The following is an 18,596-nucleotide window of genomic DNA, read 5'->3' as shown; positions in this document are numbered from 1 at the left end:
CTGGACGTGCTTGGGGGCCGTCTACAGCACCCCCTGTAACAATGTTCTGACTGGGTGCCCACCGCCAGCTCTCCCTGTCCCCGGAGAGGAACCAGCTGCTCCCAGTCGCCTCCTCAGAAGAGCTGGAATATTGGCACTGATCTGCTCCATGCGGGTTCCCAGCACAGGGCACTGCAGCATTCCTGGGCCGTGATGCCCCCCAGCGCCACTCAGGTACTATGCCCAAGGGTGCCTTAAAAGCAGAGAGCCAAGGCCCTGGCCCAGGGAGCTCCCTGGTGAATCAGACGACACAGCAAGGGAGCATAAGAGGGGGTGAGTACAAGGGTAATACCGGGGAAAGTCAGGCGCTGCGGGTATTGTCAGGGCGTCTTGGATGATTGATGGTTTATTGCTACAACATGCAATAAGGAAGTGACATTAACTGGGGTGCCCAAATTGGTCCATTCTTCTAAGGATTAGTCATTGTTAAATACAATCCTGGTGGTACTGTTATGCAGGACGGTGTTAGCGGGTGCTGTCAAGCATGGCTTTAAGCTGTAGATCAATCACAGACCTGGTTCAAGTCAATGGGTGTATGAGCCACCTTTCAATTAGGCTAAATGCAAGGGGCAATTAAATGCCCCTTTGTGTAGTGATAGCTGAAACAACAGGAAGTCACCACCCATGGCAACAGGCCACCTGACTGGGCTGATCAGCTGCTAAGCCATATGGGCCAAGATGTTTCCTCAGGATTCATTGCAAATGCAGGGTCTTCGGGTTTGATTGGTTGCAGTTGTGCATGAGAGGCAACAATCCAACAGGATTGCATCAAAGAAATACATGACCCAGCATCGATTTTTCCTGCTAATGGAAACAACGCAGCAAGAGCACAAAGCCTGGCTAACTGCTTGGGCCAAAAACGGGCAACAGTACACAGCAGCATGGGACGTTGCACTCCGGGGGGGCGGGGGAGAGGGGAAATAGGAGGGCCCGATTGTGCTATTCTTATTCATGTGATTGCTGAAGTATGGGAGGGGCACACGCGGGATCAAGGGCTGCAGGCTCGTGCTTTAGCCTGGACAATACTACTTTGCCCTTCGCTACAGCCTTTCACCCAACGATCTCCGTCAACTAAGCCTCACGGCAGCCCCCAACCCCCACTGGTTCTGCAATGCAGCCACCTCTGGGGCGGAACGCAGCCGCTGGTTCCCAGCCAGCCTGCAAACACTGCAGGTGAGTTTAGCAGAGAACGTTAAAGCTTGTGCAAAGCAGAGGCGACGCTCAGCCCTGCTCCCAGAAGGAGCCCCGTGTGGGCCAAAGCCCTGCACCCTTGCAGTGCGCTCTGGGCCCGCGGTGTGCCAATGCAGCCTGGGGCGGCAGCGGCCTGCGCCCAGCCAGGAATGGCACTGGGTTGACGGGGTACAGCCGCTCCTGCTTAGCCATGCTAGAGGCCCAGCAGGGGCAGTGCGCCGGTCCAAGCCGCCTGGTTCCATTTTGGGACTAAGGACCTGACCCACCCTGCGCCCCACACCCTGCTGGAGACAGTGCCAGGAACAGGGGAAGCTTTGCACTCCCGTGGGCATGAGGGGCCCAACCTTGATGGGGGGGGGCATCGGGGTACCAGCTTCACAGCGTGCTCCTCTTCCTTGGGCCATGTTCTGGCCCTCAGCCCCTTCTCCTCCCTACGTACGGTGCCCGGTCCAGAGCAGCGCCTAGCTCGGACTGGTCATGCTTCCCCTCGGCCCGAGCCAGGAACGGGGGAGCCAACAGGCCAGCACCCCCCACTGGGTGCAGCGCCCCCTGCTGACCACAAGGGCTAGGTACATCTCAGCAGCATGACATGCCACCCCAGGGCAGGGGGCGGGGATCTCAGGGCTAACAGACGGGCGCTGGGTCCAACCCAAACGCCCCAGGGAGAAAGGAATCACGGTCCTTCTGGGTGCGTGGTCAGGCCCCGGTTGCAGGGAGTGAGCGGGTGGAAGGGGAACCTCAGCCGGTGGCTGCCAGGGAACTGCAGCGGGCTGGGAACTCTCTGGGCGCGACCGGCCACAGCGCAGGCAGCCCGGTTCTCACCACCGCCTCGCCCCTCCCCCCGGCTCCTGTGCCAGCAGAGTTGCCTTCCTGGAATCCAGCAACGACTTGGGTGGGCCAGCGGGTTTGGCAAGAGGGCTGGTGTCCTGGGGAGAGCAGGCCAGGCCTCCCCGCTGCTGGCAGGGAGCGGGGCTCCCAGCTGGGGAGAGGCGCCCAGGCCAGACTCTGGCAAGGGGGTGGTTTCTGCACCGGGATTCCAGCTAGAAGGGGTTGTCGCTGGGGAGAGCCGGCTGGGCCTAACCTGGCTGCAGCCGCTGATTCGACGCCCGTTCCTGCTCACGGACGCTCTGGGGGATGTGCCGTGCCCCCGGGAGCAGAAAGGAGAGGCGGGGGCAGGGCACCAGCTCCGCAACTGATCTAACGGCAAGTGGGGCAGAGCCCTGGGCACTTCGCCTCCCTCAATGATTCGACGAGCCCCAGTGGCAGGATCTCACAGAGCAGCTGCGAACCATCCTCGGTCACTGCCCCGCCGGGGGCTCGAACCGCCCCCCCGCAGTAGGCAGAGGTGGGGGAAGCAGCCGAGAGCCCAACCTGCTGGGCACAGAACGACCCTGGCCAGGCCCTCGCCTGCCCAGCTTTTCCCAGCTGACTCGAGTAGGCAGCTGCCAGGATGAAGCAGCGAATCTCCTGCCTTCCAGGGGAGGGGTCTAGCCCTGGTCTGCCACAATTAGTGAACATTTAACTCAAGCACACACCACACAGGTAGGAGGAAAGATTTCCTTGTTAAAGATCCAGCAGCACCTGCCCCTTCCTCCCCCCCGCAAACCAGGGAGAGGAGCCCCCCCTACGCCCAGGCGATACCCCACCCAAGCCCCTCTTTTTAACCCTTCCAGGCCTGTTGGCACCACCCCAGGGCAGCAGAAAGGGCCCCCCTTTGCCTGCCATTGATAGCCCTGAGCCCAGGCAGCACTGAGCACCTGCAACTCCCGCTGGGCTCGGGGCACAGACATGGGTGAGCCGGGGGCAGGAGCTGGGGGTGGCACTGATCCGTCCAGAGAAGCCTGCCACCTTCCTAGCGCTTACCTGCTGGCCTTGGCACGTGGCCCAGGGGAGAAGGGAGCAGGTTGGCCTGGGCAGAGTCTAATCACACAGCGCCAGTGGGTGGGGGGACGGCTCCCTTCCACTTCCCCATCTCCTGCAGCTGCTTCCGGGCCCCCTGAATTCACTCGGGGAGAGCTAGCACATTCCGGGGCGCAGGTTCGAAGCCAGCCTCGGCAGGCGGCGGAGAGTTGTTGGCTGCCAGGGGGTGAGGGCAGCTCCCCAGCCAGTGGCCCCACGGGCCCCTTCCAGGCACAGCGAGGGTCTGACAGGCCACGGGATGCCGCTGGCAGGGCAGGACTGCGAGGAGGCTGTGCCCTGGGGCGAGCGAGGGGCACCTGGGACGTGCCATGCTCCTCCAGGCCAGGGCTGGCAGCTCACGGGCAATGCCCACAGAGTGAGGGCCAGCCATGCCCAGTGCTGGGGGCATGGAGACAGCACCCCCAAGGTGGCCTGGCACTGGGGGTACCCTGTGCCACCCCAGCCTTCAAGAGCTCCGAGTGCCCCACGCAGGCCTGGACCCAGCTCCCTGGCACCAGCCCCTTTAGAAGAGGAAACCAGGGCAGAGAGCCAAGGAAAGACACACCAGAGCACGAGGGACGAGGGCCCCTGGGCAGTGCTGGCTCGAGGGGCTCCAGGACTTGCACCCCCTTGGAGGAGGGGGGGTGCAGCCAATGGCACCGTGGCCCCCCAGGCAGAGGGGGGGGAGGACACCCTCCGAGACAGTGCCACAGGGGCCTCCCCTGCAGCTCAGCCTTGGTCGCTGCTGCCCCGTGAGATCGTGGGGGACCCAGGGCAGGGAGTGGATCAGACACCCCCCTCCCGCCGCCCAGGGCTGCAGGGTCTTCAGCACGTGCCTAAAGTGACACCTGGTGGCCAGAGGGTGCACTGCAGGGGCTGGCAGGCTGTTAAACTGGGGAGGGGGTAGGACGGGGGCGGTGTTAGGAGGCCTGGGGGCCCCATGGAGGAGGAGGGTGAGGAGAGAGCCGCCCTCCATGGGAACTGCACCCCATGACTCCGTGCTGTGGGGTACATAAGATAACATGCCCCAGCTGAGCTGGGGTCCGGGGCCAGTGGCCCTGGGGGGCGATCCTCACCCCACCATGAGCTGCAGCAGGACGCGGCCTGGGAAACAAACAGGCCGCGCAGACTCCAGGGCAGCCCATCCGTTGGGTCCGATCACCCGCTGTTCTTGCTGAGCCGGGGGGGGGTGGGGGGGAAATGACTGGATCTTGGCACTTTGACCCTGCCTGGATCCTTCTGTCGTTTCGGTTCCGCGGCAGACACTCCTTCACTTCCTGTCCTAAACCGGGCAGCGGCAGTGCTGGGCGGCTGCGAGAGAGCTGCCGGGCTCCACCCCAGAGGTGGCTGCATTGCAGGGGTAGGTGGAGCGATTGGTCCTGCGAGTGCTTGCGAGCGAAAGGGCTAAGCTAGCAACACATTTCCAGGGGCTCCTAGCTAGCCGCCGTTAGCCGGGCCAGGCTCCATTCTTGCATTCCCTCGGGCTCCTGCTCAGGTCTGTCTCTGCCGCTTTGAAAGCCAAGGACCCAGAGACCCACGCTGGTTCTGGCCCGCGCCCTGGGGAGCCAAGCCTAGACCTGGGTGTTTATTGAATACACGTTTCTCGGGGGCGAGGGAAGGGGGCCAGTCGTGACGGGGGCAGGGGGAGGGGTAAGGGGACAGCTCGGCCCCACGACGGCGGTGTCACTCCTCCCACGGGCTCATGTCCGTGTCAATGGCCACGCAGTTGTAGGCCGCGTAGCGCAGCTTCTCCTCACACACCTTGGCGCTGGAAAAGAAGAGCCGCTGTCACTGCCCTGCGGGACGCCGGGGCCAGCCAGGCACTGCCCAAGCCATGGCTTAAGGCTCAGGATCTCCCCCCCAGCCTCATGGGACTCATGGGGAAACTGAGGCACGGAGGGGGCAGTGCCCCACCAGCAAGTGGCAGAGCCGGGAATGGAACCCAGCTTGCGTGACACCCGGGCTCACGCGTCAGCCCCGAGACCAGCTGACATGACACCTCCCGCCCTGGGATCAGGGCTCCGAAACACGGGGGCGGCTGGCCAAAGCGGCTGTTTGCGGTGTGACTCACGTGGCGTAGTTGGGGAGGTAGAGGGAGCTGGAGCAGGTGGAGGATTCGGGCAGCGCGTCCGTCGTCTCAGAGCTGGAGGAGAGAGGACAAGCAGGTCAGACCCGACCAGGGGAGAGAGCCCCTGGGACAGTGACGCCAGCACCCCGGCAGGTCCCTCCCTGGCATCCCAGAGCGGGACACTCACCCCAGCTTGTCCGGGTAGATGTAGATCCGAGCCGGGAGGCGGCTCCGGCCAGTGACAAACCTCAGGAAGCGGCTGCGATCCTCTGTGGGGAGAGAACAGATGTTAGCCGCTCTCGGGCTGGGAGGGAGCCTGCTGGGCTAGCCAAGGTGCCCCAGCCCCGTGCCCGGCTAGTCTGTCAGCAGTTCTGGGGGACTCAGCCTCGCGCCTCCGAAGGGGAGCTGGGAATTGCTGCCGACGGCTGAGAGAAGGGCCCCAGACTGAGGCCGAGTGAATCATACGGGCGGGTGAGAGACCCGGAGCCTCTGGGATCCGGTAGGAGTCAGGGCTGGGCCGCGCCGGCCGCTCACCGTTGGTGAAGTTGCCGAGTGCCTCCCAGAAGTACTGGACCCTGGTGTCTGACGGCTCAAAATCCTCAAACCGAGCTGGGGGGAGGCACAGACAGAACTGGTTAGAAACACAGCGGCCAGCTCAGGGCTGCTCCCCCCGGGGGCAAGACCCCCCCTCCGTGCCCCCACCACATAAGCGCGCAGATCCGGGGCGCACGGCGCTGTGCATTTACAAACCGCGCCGGGGCTCAGACACCAGGGCACGTGGCGGGTGCCAGGTCGCAGCCAGCACCTGGGTCCCGCAGATGGTTTCCCAGCAGCCCCTGCACTTACTGAGCTTCTTCAGGGCATCCACCGTCACCTCGGGGTCCCCGCACACCTTCTTCTCCAGCTCCTGCCAGGTGAGCAGGTCGAGCACGGCCTGGGGCACCACCTTGAGCAGCCCGGCCTGCATGGCAGCGATCTGCAGGGGAGGCAGAGCGGACGGGGTTAGAGCCGGGGCGGGTAGCGCTAGGTCCCATCGACGAGCCGGTGCAGCGAGCGCTCCGGCCGCGATGTTAGAGGGGAGTGGAGCCCTGGGAGACGAAGGGACTCACCTGTCACAGACACAGGAGGGTCAGGCGCTCGGCAGGACTCCACAAAGGGCTGGCTCTTAGCACAGCCAACGAGACCAGCCCGCGATGCTCGCTGGGATACACGTTAACGGACAGAACCCCCATGCTTCAGGGCACAAGTCGCCTCTAGGTGGCGGGGGACAGGAAGGAATGTGCTCTTGGGGCTGGGTCCTTACCTGCTCCTTGCTCTCCTCCAGCCTGGCCTTCTGCACCAGGCGGATGAATTCCTTGCGGTCCTCGTAGCGCACCACGGTGCTGCCGCCGTTGGGGATCAGCTCCACCATGCGCTGGTCGCTGAGCACCGTGGTGTAGGTCAGCTCCTGCCCGAACTTGAACTCGAAGGTCTCCTTGTCCATCACCTCCATCACCTCCAGGAGCTTCACCTGGGCGGCCGGGCAAGAGCACTTGCTGGAGAGCAACACCACGGACCTCCTGGGCCGCCCCCAGCCCCACCCTGCCCCGGAGAGCATCGGGGCTATGCCGGGGGGGCCAAAGCAGAGCCCAACTGCCTGCAGCACGGGAGAGCTCAGCATGCTGGGACTGGTCATCTCCATGGGCTGCACAGTCCCCTTGGCCCAAGCTGGAGCATTGCATGCTGGGACCGGCAGCGTCCACAGGCGGTACCGGCCACTTGTGCCAAGCCGGAGCATTGCATGCTGGGACCTGTAGTCTCCAAGGCTGCACCTGTGTATTGAGATGAGGGGGCTGGAGCTGCACTACAGAGCCTGGGGGGGGTATCTGAGCTCCTGTTTCTTTAGCCCCACCACAGGACGGTCAAACACAACCGGCCCCCAGCCACCGAGTGCCGCCTGCACCGTGCCTGAGCTGCCCGCCTCCCCCCCCCACCCTCACCCGCTTCTGCTCACCAGCACGGCGTCCACGGCGGGGAAGTCCTTGCTCCAGCTGACCTCCTCACCGGTCAGCTGTTTCCACACGAAGCCAGGCAGAGCCAGGACCTGCAGCGGGGAGGAGACGCGTGGCTGGGATCCCGAGCGCAGGGACACCTCACCAGCTGCACCCCGGCGCCCCAGAAAGGCAGACGTGGCAGCAGCGCTGCCCAACCAGCAGCGACGCCTCCCAGCTAGTCCCACCCCCCACGACACTTGCTCAAGGAGGGAGATTTAGGGCCCCCCTTGGACGTAGGGACACACGGACCTACCGAGGGTTCGGGGCTGCCGCTCCCAGGCGCTGACCAGTAGCCCCACGAACGCCAGGGCACAGCCGAGCAGGGGAGGAGCCTGCGGACGCTGCCCCAGTTTCTATTTACTGCCGAATTATCACTGAAATGCCTCGGTTCGCCCAAGCTCCCGGCTGTCTCTAGCAGCGTCCCCCCGCCCCGGGTGTGCTGGGGCCGCAGACCGCACGGGGGTGATCAGGGATTTACTAGGGCCCCTCTACGGTGCTGGGGACCCCTGGGCTCTGCTCGGCTCAGGCCAAGGGGTTGGGGGAGCAGGGCTGGCGCAGGTCCTGAGCACCACGCCAAGAGGGGGAAAAGGCCGGGCCTGCAGCGAGGGCCCCGCCCCGCAGGACTCACCAGGAACTCCTTGCCCCTCAGAGCCGCGCCCATGATCTGCCCGATCCACTCGTACTTGGCAAACTCCTTGCAGGACGGGTTCGGGACGTACATGTCCCTGGCCTCCCCGGTGCCGTTACCCTGCAACGGAGACGTGCTCAGGCACCAGGAGCTGGGGACTGCCCAGCGCCCCAACCAGGGCACGACCGGGGCAGGCCACGCTCCCCAGCGCCCCCCGCTGGCTGCCAGAAGGACCAGGGCTGACAGGCTGCAGAGGGAGCCCCTCCCTGCTGTGTGACGCCCCCCCCAGCAGACTCCATGGACTCTGGTGACTCCGGTGTAGGCTGGGCAGCCAGGCAGTGGCACCCGCGTGGGAAGGGCAGTTGGGGGCTCAGCCGTGGCCAGATGGGCAGCCCAGGAAGGAAGAGGGCACAGTGCCCGGGCCGGTGGGGGACATATCCCGTAACACTGTTAAGGCCCCCAGCAAAATTGAGCGTCCCAGCCACACGCCCCAAAGGGAGGGCGCTTCTCCCAACCGCCAGGGCCTGCCTGCTCCTGCTCCCCCCAGCCAGGGAGCAAAGCTGCCCCTCCCCCCCGCGACAGGACTGGGGGGGACTCCCGCTGCCAGCCCGGGGCAGGACCGGCCCGGCCCGGCCCCCAGCCCCTCGGTACCTGGTTGGACGTGCGGACGAAGAAAGGCAGCGGCACGGGGCTCTCTGCCGAGCTGGGACACAGCTCCTCAGACATGTCTGCCAGGCTGTCCCGGAACCCGCCCCCTGCCGCCCGGAGACCCCGCCCCCCCCCCCCCGCCCCGGGCCCCCAGCCCCGGCCGCAGGCTGCGCCCCCCCCCCCCCCCACCGAGCGGCCCCAGCGGCTCTGCCCGCTGCCTTTAAAGCGCCCTACGAGAAGCGACCCCCAACCCCGGCCCCCTGCCCTGCCCCCTGATCCTGGGGGAGCACTGAGTGGGGGCAGCTTGTAACCCCGCCCCCTGCACACAGGACAGGTGCCCTGGTCCTGACGAGAGCCCGGCTGAGCTGCAGCGAGGCTGCGGCCGGGGCCGAAGGCTGCAGGGTAACTGGACAGCGCCACCCTCCCCAGCTGCCCCGCCCCGGAACGCCTGACAGGGAGGGGCCCGGGCCCGGGGACGTACCTTGATCAATGATGCCCTCGGCGATGAACTTACACTCCCACCACTGGTCGTAGCGCAGCGGCCACCTGCGGGGAGCCAAGGCGGCAGCTCAGACAGCAGGTCGCTCATGGGAATTTGGAGCCCACAAGAGGGGCCAGCCGGGCCCCCCAGGGCCAGGGCAGCCCCCAGGATGGTCGCCCTGTGCCCCGCCTCGGGGGGCTGTTGGCTCCTCGCCTCTCCGCTGAGACAGGGCCCAGTGGCTTTGGGACACTGGCCCTTCCCCCAGGAATGGGGCTCACATCCCCCCCCGGGAGCACGCAGCCATGGCCCCTCTCAGCCCCACCAGCCGGCAAGGCCCCCCATACCTGTAATCCAGGGGCTTCTCGTACTTGTCGGAAGGTTTAAGGCCCTCATGCACCTAGAGCAGGCAGACACGAACGAGACTCAGCCGCCGGCCAGCCGCAGGGCCCCGGCACTGGTACCCGGGAGGCAGGGCAGCGCTGCTATCCCCGGGGCAGACAGGGATGGAGACACGGGGAGGCTAAGTGACTTGCCCGTGGTCACGCAGGGAATCAGTGGCAGAGCAGGGAACTGACCCCAGATCTCCCATGTCCCAGGCTAGCGCCTGACCCAGCGGGTCCCTTCTTCCCTCCAGCATCCCCAGCAGCAGGGCGGGCCGAGGGGGAGGCAGGAGGCTCCGAGGGGGCGTGCTGTGCCATCGGCGTGAAAGGTAACAGTGCCGAGAAAGCCAAGCAGATGCAGCAAAGGGAACCACAGCCAGATGGACAGATCCCGCTCGCGCCAGAGGGACAGACAGACAGCAGCATCTCTCTGCCTCCGTGGGCTGCCTGCCCCTTAGCCCTCCAAGGCCAAGCCCCACCCAGTACCCCATGTGCCTTTAACCCCTCCTACTCCCATGGTTCCTCCCACTCCCGTCCTTTCAGTGCCCCCTCCCCCCCAGCTTCATGCCCTCCACCCGCCACGCTGCCCCTGCGCCGGGCCCCGCTCCCCAGTAACCCCGACTTCGCCGGGTGCGCAGGGCCAGCATCACGGACTCTCCCAGCCCTGGAAGGAGGCTGGCGGGCGCGGTACCTGGGTGAAGACAGCGTTCTTGCAGCTGGGGTCCAGGGCGGGGTTGTCGCGGTGCTCCATGGCCAGGCGCCGGTTGATGTAGAGCCGCGGCATGAAGTTGGGCTTGCTGGTCTCCGAGTCCTTGAGACACTGGGCGATCAGCGCCGTGCGCCGCTTGGACAGCAGCAGGAACTGCTTGATGTGCTGGCGCGGGCGAGGCGGGGCCTGGGTTAGACAGACCGCCGCCCTGCGCCCTACCAGTGCCCCCCCCATCCGTCTATATGCTCCCGCCCGAACACACACCTGGCCCCCGGCCTGCCCGGCTCACCCTGCATGGGCCTTCTCCCCCACCGGGCCCCGGCTCCCTGCAGCGCCCCCGACATTCCCACCTCTCCTCCCCCCTCCACCTTGCAGCTCCCTCTCTCGGGCCCGGGGGCAGTCTGGAGTCCTCGCAGAGGGGGTGTCAGCCCCCCAGAGGCCAGGGAGAGAGGGGAGCCCTGGCTGCCGCTCACCTTGAGCCAGTTGAAGGTGCCGACCGTGTGGTCCCAGGCCGGGACGAGGTGGTGCAGGACGCTGTCCAGGAGCTTGATAAACCTGGGAGAGCAAGAGGGGCCGCTCGAGACACAGGGCAAGGCCTGGGCCACGCGAATCGGCCCCAGCCAGGGGCTGCTGCGGGCACAACGCCCCAGGACCCTGCACCAAGGGGGGGTCGGCAGCGCTCCAGGGTCTGTTCCCCTGGTTGCTGGGCTGACCCCGACGCCCCAGTGTGGCACTAGGGGGCGCTGTGCTGCAGGCAGCAGGGAGAGGGCTCAGTAGGGGGCGCTCTCCCCTCGCAGGCAGTGGTGACCCCGATGCCCCAGTGTGGCACTAGGGGGCGCTGTGCTGCAGGCAGCAGGGAGAGGGCTCAGTAGGGGGCACTCTCCCCTCACAGGCAGTGGTGACTCCGACGCCCCAGTGTGGCACTAGGGGGCGCTGTGCTACTGGAAGCAGCATCTTTTGGATGAAGAGCATCAGGTTAGGGCCCTGACCACATGTGATGAGAAAGGAAGCTGTGAGATCTCACAGGAGATGGGGAGTGAACCCTGGCGTCCGGGCCAGACCCCATTCTGCCTCCCCAAATGCCCCTGGATACGGGATCCCTGCCCGGGCCTGCTGCGAGCGTTGCTAGGGCAGATCAGTGCGTCACCCTGCGTTCTGCCCCTGGGGTCGGGCTGCGTTCTCACTGGCGAAGGAAGCAAACCCTGCAGGTGCGTCCTGCTCAGCACCCCCTGCTGGTGTCCCCGGGCAGTACCTCTGAATGACCACGGCCCGCCGGTACAGCAGGTCGGGGTCAGTCCCTTCCAGGCGGGGGTAGCGCACCAGGCTGGCTTGCTGGAACATGTCCGCGCTCAGCCCCAGCTCCCGCTGCCGGGACGACTTGATCTTGATCCCTCGGAGGCGGACGTCGATCCCGTCATCTGCTGAGAAAGAGCGCGGCTAATCCGGTGGGTCCAGGAGCGCCCGGGCCGCAGCCACCAGAGATAGACAGACCCCAGGGCGCCCACCCCCCATCCCCTGGGAGGCTATTTCCCCATCAATGGGACTCAGGAGACTGCAGCTGGCATGGGGCAGGTTTAGAACCAGAGATGGGACCAAGCCACCAAACTCTAGGGCTGTCGAGATCCGGGCTCGTCTCTATGAACAGGCACCTCAGCAGCCCCAGGGCTGCAGCTTCCAGGGGCATCATGCAGCAGGAGCGGGCTGGGGGCGTAGGGCCAGTGCCCCCCTGAGGCGGTCCATGGCCTGGGGATCTTAGCCCACTTCCCAGCGGCCAGGTGGCCACCAGCACAGCAAGAACGCCAAGGAGAGTGAGCCCTGGAGACCAGCGTCCTCCAGAGACCACATCCGGAGTGCCCGACAGGAGAGGGCGGGGCCCTCAATGGGGGAGCAGGCCGATCTCGGAGGGGGAGGCGGCCCGCCCCTGTCGTGCAGGCTTTTATCCCCGCCCACCTCTGCACTCCACGATGCGGATCTCGATGATGGGCAGGTGCGTGGTCATGTCTTCGAGCACACACACGTCCCCGATGTAGCTCCTGGAACGACAGAGCAGAGGGGGGTTCAGAGCCGCCTGCCCCCCAGCCAGCGTCCATTCACCCAGGGCCAGGGAGGAGGGGCTGCCTAGTGAGAAGAGGTGAGGGGAGCTAGAACCTGGGGGTTTGTCTCCCAGCCCCGCAACCGACTGACCATGCGACCCTGGTCACGTCACTCAGCCTCCCCGTGCCTTGGTTCCATGGGGCCGAGACGTTAGCACCACTGGGTCTGTAAAGTGCCCAGAGAGCACAGCGCTACCGTCCGAACTCTCAGGGATGGGCGGGGAGGCCACACGGGCGCTGACGGGCAGCGCGCTGGGCCCTGGAGGCACGGCTGGGTGTGTCCGAGAGGCGGGCAGGGGGCAGCAGCCAGCCCAGCCTTAGAGAGCTCCTGGCAATGGCGGATTTCTCCAGGCCGGAGCCCTCGGCTGGTCCCTCGCAGGGGGGGCAGCCGGATTGCTGAGCTGATGCTCAGGCGGCGGCTCCGGGCTCAGCGTTATGGCCCTGCGGTTTGCCCCACTCCAGGCCGTCCCCCCGTCCTGCCGGAGAACACGCCTTCCATGCACCACAGCCGCTAACCGGGACCGCTCCGCTCCGCTCCGGGCCGAGGGAACCCGGGGCTCGCGTGCAGACCTTCTAGGGGGAATGGCAGCTCGACCACATGTGGGGGGGTAGGGGTGGGTGACTTGTTATTTGAAACATGACCAGCCCCCACCCCCCACTTCGAACCCCTCGGGCTGGAGTCACTGGTTGCTGGGCTGAGCGGCCAGGCTAAGATGGAGGGCGCTGTGAACCCCAGCGTTCAGTCCTGCAGCCGGCCAGGAGAGCCCCAAGGCAGGACACGGCTATCGGGCTGGGGATTTCATTAGCCACCCGCCAATGTCTAATCCATTCCCGGAACCGGCGCGTGCGGAGACAGCAGAGCCCTCGCCAGGGTCTGTGCCATGCGTCTCAATGCCACTCGGGCATTAATGCTCACCACGGACACAGCCCAGAGAGGGAAACTGAGGCACAGAGCGACAAGCTCCTTTCCCCAAGCACCAGCTGGAGTCTCTGTCAGTAGAACTCCGGGGCCCCAGGCCTGTGCTCAGGCCACTAGCCCAGCCCCCCCCCCCCCCTCCCCGCCCCACTCACTCATCGATGCCCACGTCGCTCAGCTTCTTCAGACTGTCGCCCTCCCCGCCGTACACCGCGATCCTCTTGGGCATGAAGTTCTCGTCCGTCGTGTCCACCGTCAGCAGCAGCTTCCTGGAGGGGAGGGGACAGAGTGACAGCTGGGCTCCCCGGCACCGAGCCCCCGAGCCCGGCGGCTCCCCGGCACCGAGCCCCGCGGCTCCCCGGCACCGAGCCCCGCGGCCCGGCCAGAGCCGGGGAGCCCAGGACTCCCACAGACCGGGGGTCCCCTCAAAGCCCGGTGGGATGCAGCCTGGGGTGGCCGTGGGACCTCCCTGCCCACCAGCTCCCGCCCTGGTGAGAGTGGAGGGGTGCGGGTACGGGCCCGCTGGCTCCCACCTGGGTGATGCTGATCACGGGGGTGAGCCGCCCGCCTGACCGTGGCCAGCCCATGAACCGGGCCCCGGGGCTGACATGCCCCCCCCACAGGCTCCCCCAGGGCGGAGAGGGAAGCAGCTGGCTCTCACTTGACGATGGTGCCTTTCTTCATGGTGAGCCGCACCCAGTGCTGGCCCTGGGAGCCGTCGCTCTCCCAGTAGGTGTCCGCGTTGCCGTCCGTCAGACACGACACGTTGAAGTCTTCCTGGAAGGGGGCGGGGGGGTCAGATGGAGGGAGCCCAGATCCTGCTCCTCACACGCACTCATTTGGCACCACAGGGGCGAGGGGGTCTGGTGCAGGGTGGGGGTCGACCAGGGAACTGGGCGGGAGTGGGCACGGTGCCCGAGGGCTGATGCTAAACTCTCAGACCGGGTCAGCAGCCGAGCCCAGAGCAGAGTTCTCCTTCGGTCTTGGGGTCCCATCTGGGCCCCTCGCAGCTGGAGGAGGCCCGAACGCTTCCCCACCCCCACTCGGGGACTCAGCCGCCCCCCTCCCCGCTCCGGGAGCTCCCTTTGGAGCCAGATCCTCACCCCTCTGGAGGGGGCAGGTCTCCCGCCCGGCTGGGAGCCCTGGAGAGACGGGACCCCCCGCGTCCCTGCGCAGCGCAGAGCGGCTGGGCCCCGCCCCACCCCGTACCGTGTAGGAGGAGACGTCGATACTCTCCACATACTGCTTGACGCTGCCCAGGTTCTCGTCCTCCTTCCCCAGGTGATCGTACAGGAAATGCACCAGGTCCTCGTCACACTCGTAACTCCACGTCGGGGGCACGAACCTGCCGGCACACGCAGGGTTAACAGCCCAGGGGCGGGTTGGACTGACCGGAGCCCCCGCGTCCCGGTGAGCTGGATGGGGCGCCCCACAGAGCCCACGCCGCTGCCCCTGCACCCCTCCCCCAGCGCTGCCATGCACTCAGTCCGAGGGACCCAGCCCCGGGGGCAGCACAGACCCCCATCCCAGGGGGGCCCCCCCAGCCAGGACAGCCTGGGCGCCCCGGAACGTCTCGCTACCGGAGCTTCTGCACCGCTGCCTCGTCCTGCTCCATGGTTTTGGGTTTCACGCCGAGCCGCAGGGAGTACGTCAGATCCACCACCTGCTCCCACCTGGAACAAGGCGAAGGGTGGCGGGGTAAAGGGAGAGGAAAGACGACCAGTTATTGGGGCACCAGCCCGGGACGGGGACAGAGCAAATTCCTGCTCTGCCACACAGCCTCTGTGCACAAATCTCTGTGCATCTGTCCCCATCTGCCAGACGGGGGGCTGGGAGGGGCTCGGATACTGCTGGACGGGGGGGGCTGGGAGGAGCTCGGATACTGCTGGACGGGGGGGCCGGGAGGGGCTTGGATACTGCCGGACGGGGCGCTGGGTAAGTCCCGGAGAAGCCAGCCAGCTCCCCTCCCCACCAAGAGCAAAGATCAGCCTCTGGTTAAACCCACTGCTGCCCCCAGTGGAACCGGATGTTTTAAAGCCAACGTTATTTCTCCTGGGGCTGGGTCAGCAGGTCAGAGCTGGGCCCAGGCCTGGGCCCCAAGAGACCGGAGCTCAGGTAGGGGCTTGGCGGGCTCTGTTAGCGCCTCTGGGCAGGGCACAGCCCACACCAGGCCCGGGGCAGGCGGGCAGCAAACACCCTGCCGCGGGGCCTGTTCCAATGCCTGTGCTCCAGAGAGGAGCGATGTGGTTGGCCTGGCCTGGTGAGGCCAGCAAAGGAGATTCCTGCCTCTGGCAGCGCTGCCCACACACAGGGCTCCGGGGCAGGGGGAGGTGGGGTGGTAGGCTCAGGCGGTCACTGCATCGGACACACGCGACCGGGATCAGAACCCCGGTCCCCGAGCCTCCTGCACACAGCTCTGGCCCCCCGGCAATAACAAGCCCCTTATTTCCCCGGAGAGTCGGGCGCTAGAGGATGGCACTGCCCAGCCCTCCGCAAGCAGCCAGACGGAGCCCCAACAAGCTGGCGGCGCCCGGCCCAAGCCCGACTCCCCCAGAGCCTCGTCCCCAGACCTGATCACGGGTTTATAATCGACGCCGAAGAGCTGCTGCTGCCTCTGGATTCTGTCGGTGGACTCGACCGGGACCAGCCGGTCCCCTCCCTCGGCATGTTTGCACACCAGGATCCAGCCTTCCTCCAGCTCACAGCTGCCCTTGTACTCCTCCAGCTGCTCCTGCAAAGCAAAGCGCGGCCTGTCAAGGAGCCCTTCGCCCCGGCTTCACACAGCGCCCGGGGAGCTGGCGCTCGGTTTTACCACGACAGGCCGGCCACCGAGTCAGAGATCTCCAGGCCAACCGGGACGTGCGATCACCTCGTCTGCCCGCCTGCGTCACCCAGAGAACCCCCTCTGCTCCCCGCACCCAGCCCATCCCTTCTGGGGCAGCCAGAGCCAGTCTGTTCCCGACCGTGATGGTGAATCCACCGCGCCCCTTGGTCTGCCGTCCCACTGGACCGTTCACCTGCCCGGAAACACGAGCCCTTTCCTGGTCTGAATTCACCTGGCTTCAGCTTCCAGCTACCGGATCTGGGTCTGAGCCAAGAGCCCTCGGCTAGCAGAGCCCTTCTCCCACGGAGACACTTAGAGCAGCCATGTGGCTGGCAAACCGCGCCCCCACCCCCCAGATCCCCCCCGTTCTGCCCCCCGGCAAACAACCCCCCCCCCCCCCCCGCTGCTCACAGGCCTTAGACGGTTCGCGGACCCCCCTCCACCACAACCCCCAAGCCTGCGGATACCCACCAACGTCCCCACCCCACCTGCCAGCCACCGGATGAGCCCGACCAGGCTCAGAGGGTGGTTGGGGGGGCCCTCCTCAGTGGAGAGACGGTTGCCCTGTGATCGTCTCCTCTGCCCCTTGGCAGGGGGACACTGGATGCACACAGGGCCTGTCCCTGAGCTGGGGGCCTACTGAGAACCCCAGCAAGCCAGGCGCCCTTCAGGCTTTTTTGCTAGCCAGGAAATAAAAATAAAAAGCCGGAAGCCTGGTGGAGCCATGTCTGACAGCTGTATGTCCTCACGCCCGAACCCCTGGTCTGGTTCCCTTCAACTCCCACACAAACACTCCACTTCAGCCCCAGAGCTACCTGCCAACGCCAAGGCCAGTGCATCGTTTTTAAAGAATGGGGCAAAATCGGGATATAATGGAAACTATAACTGTGGAGCAACTCCGTGCCAGGAACAACGAGACCATCTCCTGGACCTGGAATTCACCAAAGCCGTTAGGAGAAACACTCACAAATATCCTCCCTCCCAAGGGACTGTGAGCAGCGATCACACCCCTGGGCCCAGACGCCACTCTCCCAGAGGTCTCATCTGCTCTAGCATGGCAAAGGACGCGGGGGCACGGTCTGCAGCAGAGACGGCCCCAGAGCGTTACACTGGGAGGTAGCCCACGGCCCCTGTGCGTTCCAGGGGGAGATTCGCAAGTGATGGCAGAACTTAGAGGGGTCTACAGAGACAGCGAGGATGGGAAACTCTTCCTTGCATCTGTTCCCTGCCCGTTTAGGGCCCAGCTGAGGCCCAAGAAAATCAACCCCAGCCAAACAGCATCATGACCTGGTGGCCGAAGGCTGCGTGGTCGGGGTCTGCCCTGGATTCGAGCTATTTGCACACAGGACACGGCGTGAACGTTGCCTGGACAAAGGGTAGCTAGGAGCCAGCGAGCGCTGCCGCCCGATTGGCAGACGTCCCCCTCTGTCCTGTTGCTGGGTCAAGGGGGCCCGGATGGCAGGAAAGCACCATCTACGGGAAAACACCAGTGCAAGGAGGAGCCGTGTCCCTCGGGTGTAACGCTCGGGGTTATTCCGGAAGAGCCAGCTGGTGCCACTCTCCCTCAGGCTCAGGGCCAGCGTGCCCGTAGGCCAGGGCCAAGGAGAAAGGGCTGTTTGGAGCCGTAAAGCAGCGCACGGTCGTCACTGTCCAGGGGTACCAAAAAGTACAGCTGTCCCCGAAAACCAGCCCGGCCAGCTCCCTGTCTCGGGAGCACAGGCCTGTGGGAGAACAGCTCGGCCCGGTGAGCGAGGGAAAGCAAGGCCACACTTTAAACACAGCCAACGCCGCAGGGCGCGGCGGGCAGGGCAGTTACCAAGGAGATGGGGCCAAACCCACCCGGCTGGCAGACAGGCCTGGGATAAGGGTTCCAAGCTTGGGGGTGTCCAGATCAGGGCTGGGGCTGTGCCCCCAAGGCACGGCCAGGAAATCCGGATCCAGGGGATCACCCCGTCAGCCCCGGGGTCTGGCTCTGGGCCCAGCTCTGAGGCAGTTGCTGCCCATGGGAAGGGAAGTCTCAGGGCAGCGTTCCCCGACCTTTAACCTTTTAATTAGCTCCAAAGCCAGGTGACTTTGCCCCACATGTCAAACCAGGAAGTGGCTGTCTGACTGAAGTCCCACAGCTGGTGCCAGGGGAGGCCGGTAGCACAGCAGGGCGAGAACAATAACGAAGCCCAAATCCAAACACCCCCGATCTGAGGGGCACAGACCCCAGCTTTGTCATCTGCCCTCTGCCTGCCCCACAATGGAAACACTGCAGAGCCCCTCCCTCCCAACACTCCTTACAACCAATGGCCTGAAACCTCAGCCCTCTGCGCCCACCCTGCTGCCAAACCATCCACGCAGGAGCCAGGCACCAGCGTCCAGTCCCTACACATTGTAACCATAGAGATTCAGAGCCCTGGACACAGCCTCGGCCTGCCCCGGATCCTGCCCCGAAAGCGCCGTGCCTGGGGGGCTGGCATTGTAAACTCTCAGAATGGATACCGCACAGACCAGTGGGAGTCCTTGTGTCGGTCCATCTCTCCCCGGGTTCATCTATATCCGCTCGTCTCTCCCATCTGCCTCCCTGTTTGTCCGCCTGTCTCTTACTGTGTCCGCCTGTCTCTCACGGTGTCCATCCATCTCCCATCTATGTGTGTCTGTCCGCCCGTCGCTCCCATCTCTGTGTCTGTCCACCTGTCTCT

The 18,596-nt window shown here is 65.5% G+C and overlaps 1 protein-coding gene across 1 annotated transcript in view; it reads right to left on the bottom strand.

Moving 5' to 3' along the window:
• Nucleotides 1-4,668: 4,668 nt before the first annotated feature.
• Nucleotides 4,669-18,596, bottom strand: part of HECTD3 (HECT domain E3 ubiquitin protein ligase 3) — a 14,294-nt gene continuing 366 nt past the window's right edge. Inside the window, exons 2-21 of the mRNA XM_026651911.2 lie at nucleotides 15,656-15,816; nucleotides 14,666-14,758; nucleotides 14,295-14,430; nucleotides 13,747-13,862; nucleotides 13,241-13,354; nucleotides 12,027-12,109; nucleotides 11,329-11,494; nucleotides 10,550-10,631; nucleotides 10,059-10,241; nucleotides 9,332-9,384; nucleotides 8,988-9,052; nucleotides 8,510-8,613; nucleotides 7,859-7,978; nucleotides 7,191-7,280; nucleotides 6,501-6,707; nucleotides 6,044-6,173; nucleotides 5,732-5,806; nucleotides 5,385-5,466; nucleotides 5,201-5,272; nucleotides 4,669-4,897 (exon numbers count right to left, since the gene is read on the bottom strand). Of these exons, the coding sequence (XP_026507696.1) occupies nucleotides 4,813-4,897; nucleotides 5,201-5,272; nucleotides 5,385-5,466; nucleotides 5,732-5,806; nucleotides 6,044-6,173; nucleotides 6,501-6,707; nucleotides 7,191-7,280; nucleotides 7,859-7,978; nucleotides 8,510-8,613; nucleotides 8,988-9,052; nucleotides 9,332-9,384; nucleotides 10,059-10,241; nucleotides 10,550-10,631; nucleotides 11,329-11,494; nucleotides 12,027-12,109; nucleotides 13,241-13,354; nucleotides 13,747-13,862; nucleotides 14,295-14,430; nucleotides 14,666-14,758; nucleotides 15,656-15,816 (2,217 nt within the window). The 3' untranslated portion in view covers nucleotides 4,669-4,812. The remainder of the gene's footprint in view (nucleotides 4,898-5,200; nucleotides 5,273-5,384; nucleotides 5,467-5,731; nucleotides 5,807-6,043; nucleotides 6,174-6,500; nucleotides 6,708-7,190; nucleotides 7,281-7,858; nucleotides 7,979-8,509; nucleotides 8,614-8,987; nucleotides 9,053-9,331; nucleotides 9,385-10,058; nucleotides 10,242-10,549; nucleotides 10,632-11,328; nucleotides 11,495-12,026; nucleotides 12,110-13,240; nucleotides 13,355-13,746; nucleotides 13,863-14,294; nucleotides 14,431-14,665; nucleotides 14,759-15,655; nucleotides 15,817-18,596) is intronic.

This window comes from Terrapene carolina, unplaced genomic scaffold, assembly GCF_002925995.2.
Source record: "Terrapene carolina triunguis isolate 2854851 unplaced genomic scaffold, T_m_triunguis-2.0 Scaffold110, whole genome shotgun sequence".
Taxonomy (NCBI): Eukaryota; Metazoa; Chordata; order Testudines; family Emydidae; genus Terrapene; species Terrapene triunguis.
This window is presented reverse-complemented; position numbering and strand designations above follow the sequence as displayed.